General features: G+C 35.2%; 1 protein-coding gene across 1 annotated transcript in view; it reads right to left on the bottom strand.

The window, feature by feature from the left end:
• LOC106872865 (uncharacterized) overlaps nucleotides 1-2,634 on the bottom strand; it is a 52,328-nt gene that overhangs the window by 3,822 nt on the left and 45,872 nt on the right. The window contains exon 7 of the mRNA XM_014920003.2: nucleotides 2,322-2,455. Coding sequence (XP_014775489.1) covers nucleotides 2,322-2,455 — 134 coding nt within the window. The remainder of the gene's footprint in view (nucleotides 1-2,321; nucleotides 2,456-2,634) is intronic.

Here is a 2,634-nt window from a genome sequence, read left to right as displayed (position 1 = left end):
TTCATTTTCTTTTGGTTTATTTTCTCGTATTCTTTTCTGTTGAAGAGCGTAGGCTCGAAACGTAAAAGACTTTTTCATTTTCCCCCACCATTCGAAGTAATACACTTGCTTATTGTTCATACACTTGTCATCGTCTTTTGTTTCTCTATAAATTTTAACTATATATATATATATATATATATATATATATTTATTTATTTATTTATTTATTTATGGGTTTCAGCCAAGTGGCTGCGGTCATGCTGGTGCACCACCGTGTGTATAAAATTTAATTAAAAAAAATATACAGTACAGTATTGTTTCTACCTCACGGATTTTCACCTATCGCGGGGGTGGGGCGTGGAGTTTAGAACGTATCAGCCACGATGGTCGAGAGATTACTGTATAATCCACAGCGTGATATATGTGGCCTTCCAGTGGTCGATAGCAAATTTACATCGGTTCAAGTTGTATCTCATAATACCCAGTACATCCTTATTTTTTCTTAATATAAGACAATCTAAAATCCTTTGTTATAGGGACAAGGGCTGAGATTTTGAAGAGGGGCCGGTGCCTAGTAAGTTACATAGATCCCCTCCTCCACCACCAGTGCTAAACAGGTACTTATTTTATCAACCACGAAAGGGGCAAAGTCGACCTCGCCGGAATTCGAACTCAGAACAACATTAAGCATTTTATCCAACGTGCTAACGGTCCATCCAGCTCGCCGCCTTAAAGCAGTCTAAAATCAAAAATCAATTAAAATTTAATTTACATGTATCTTATTATACAATTATCGATTCATTTCTTAATTTGTAATATTTTGCTAAATTGTGTTGTTGCATAATAGAATTAAAAGAAAATTTATATTTGCTGCCAATACATTAAGCAAACCAATTTCTCAATTTCTATAATGAAACGTTGCATGTCCCTAGAATACGGCACCACAATCCGTCTGAAATTGTTTGCCATTGATTAGCATTATGGTTTTCGTATTGTTTATAATTAGCGGATGAACGATTATTTAAAATTGATATTTAGTATTGATCGCTAGATGTAAGTATTGATTACTAAGATATGCACAATGGCCACGTGATTTGGTGGTGGTAGTGGTGGGAGGAATACAGTCGACTGAAATGTAGTATGGGTGAATGGTAAGACTCCCGATTCGCAATCTTGAGGTTCCGGATTCGATCCTACGGCATGACATCTTGGGTAGATATCTCTATTAGAGCCTCGGGAGGACATAAGTAATTTGAGCGAAATTAGTTAAGTGGAAACTACGTGGAAGCCCTTTGTATGGAATGTATTCATGATTGTAATAACCAGTCTTGTCATATGTTTGATTCTGCGATAAAATTACGTTAATTACGTGTTCGATGAATACTCAGTCATTTATAGAATATTCATCGTCGAAATTGACGGAGATCCAGTCAACATTTTTTTTTATTGTGTTAACTACATCCACTTTCCAAACTTATTTGCGAAGCTGGCAGCTACTATCAACTACATTTCTTTTAAGCAATTAGCAGCATAATTATTTTCATGATTTTTTAAATTACTAATTTATTTTTACATTTAGCTTTGATCGATGGACACAGTCGAACAGCTAGGTAATTCTGAGAAATTGTGTATATGAGTTCAAATGTATAACAAAACTTGAATCCACAGGGTCGATAATTGAAACTGTAGACTGACCCTAATAACTAAATCTTTGTAGATATACACCTAATAATATTTTTTAATGCTCAGTTACTCATTGCAAATATATATCTAGGTATATATATGCTGCAATAAAGACACCACTATGTCGGTCTTTGATCTAATTTATTAAGGATTCTTTTTCATGTTGCCCTTAAGAAAAATCCTTAATAAATAAATGTTCAAACACGAACATTGTCAAGCCTTTAAAATAACATCATTGAAGGAATCTCTTCTCACTCTCTCTCTCTCTCTCTCTCTCTCTCTATCTATCTATCTGTATGTTTCTCTGTCTATATATATACATGTATGTGTATGTGTGTGCGTGTGTGTCTGTGGACACAAACAGAAGCACTCGCCTTATTAGCTGCTGTCATACACACACACACACACACACACACACACACACACACACACACGCGCGCACATATTACATGCTTACATACATAAAAGAAGAAACGCATATATCAATTTTTAATCACACAGTAATACACCATCACACATGCACACACCTACATACAAAACGCTTTTTTCTTCATCCGCACATACATACTCAAACGCGCACACACAACAACATCAACATAAATGCACGTGCATCAACATAAATGACTTAGTGGTTAACACGATCAACAAATACTTACATTGGCCAGCGGGTTTGTTTGGTAATATTCTAAATCAACCAATGGATGGGTTTCGTCGAAAAACGCGATGTGATCTGGACTGTGAGAGCTTCGTTCTGCGGAGTTTTTGGCAAAGCATTCGTAACGGCTCTCAGCTAAAAGAAACGTATACAAGACCAAAATTATATATGTATATATATATATATGTGTGTGTGTGTGTGTGTGTGTGCATGTATGTATAAATATATATGCGTATGTAGTATGTATATAAGTGCGTGTGTGAATATATGTATATATATATCTGTGTGTGTATGTGTGTGTGTATTTATATATA

This window comes from Octopus bimaculoides, chromosome 19, assembly GCF_001194135.2.
Source record: "Octopus bimaculoides isolate UCB-OBI-ISO-001 chromosome 19, ASM119413v2, whole genome shotgun sequence".
Taxonomy (NCBI): Eukaryota; Metazoa; Mollusca; class Cephalopoda; order Octopoda; family Octopodidae; genus Octopus; species Octopus bimaculoides.
Note: the sequence above shows the minus strand (reverse complement) of the source record. Positions and strands in the feature narration are given on the sequence as shown.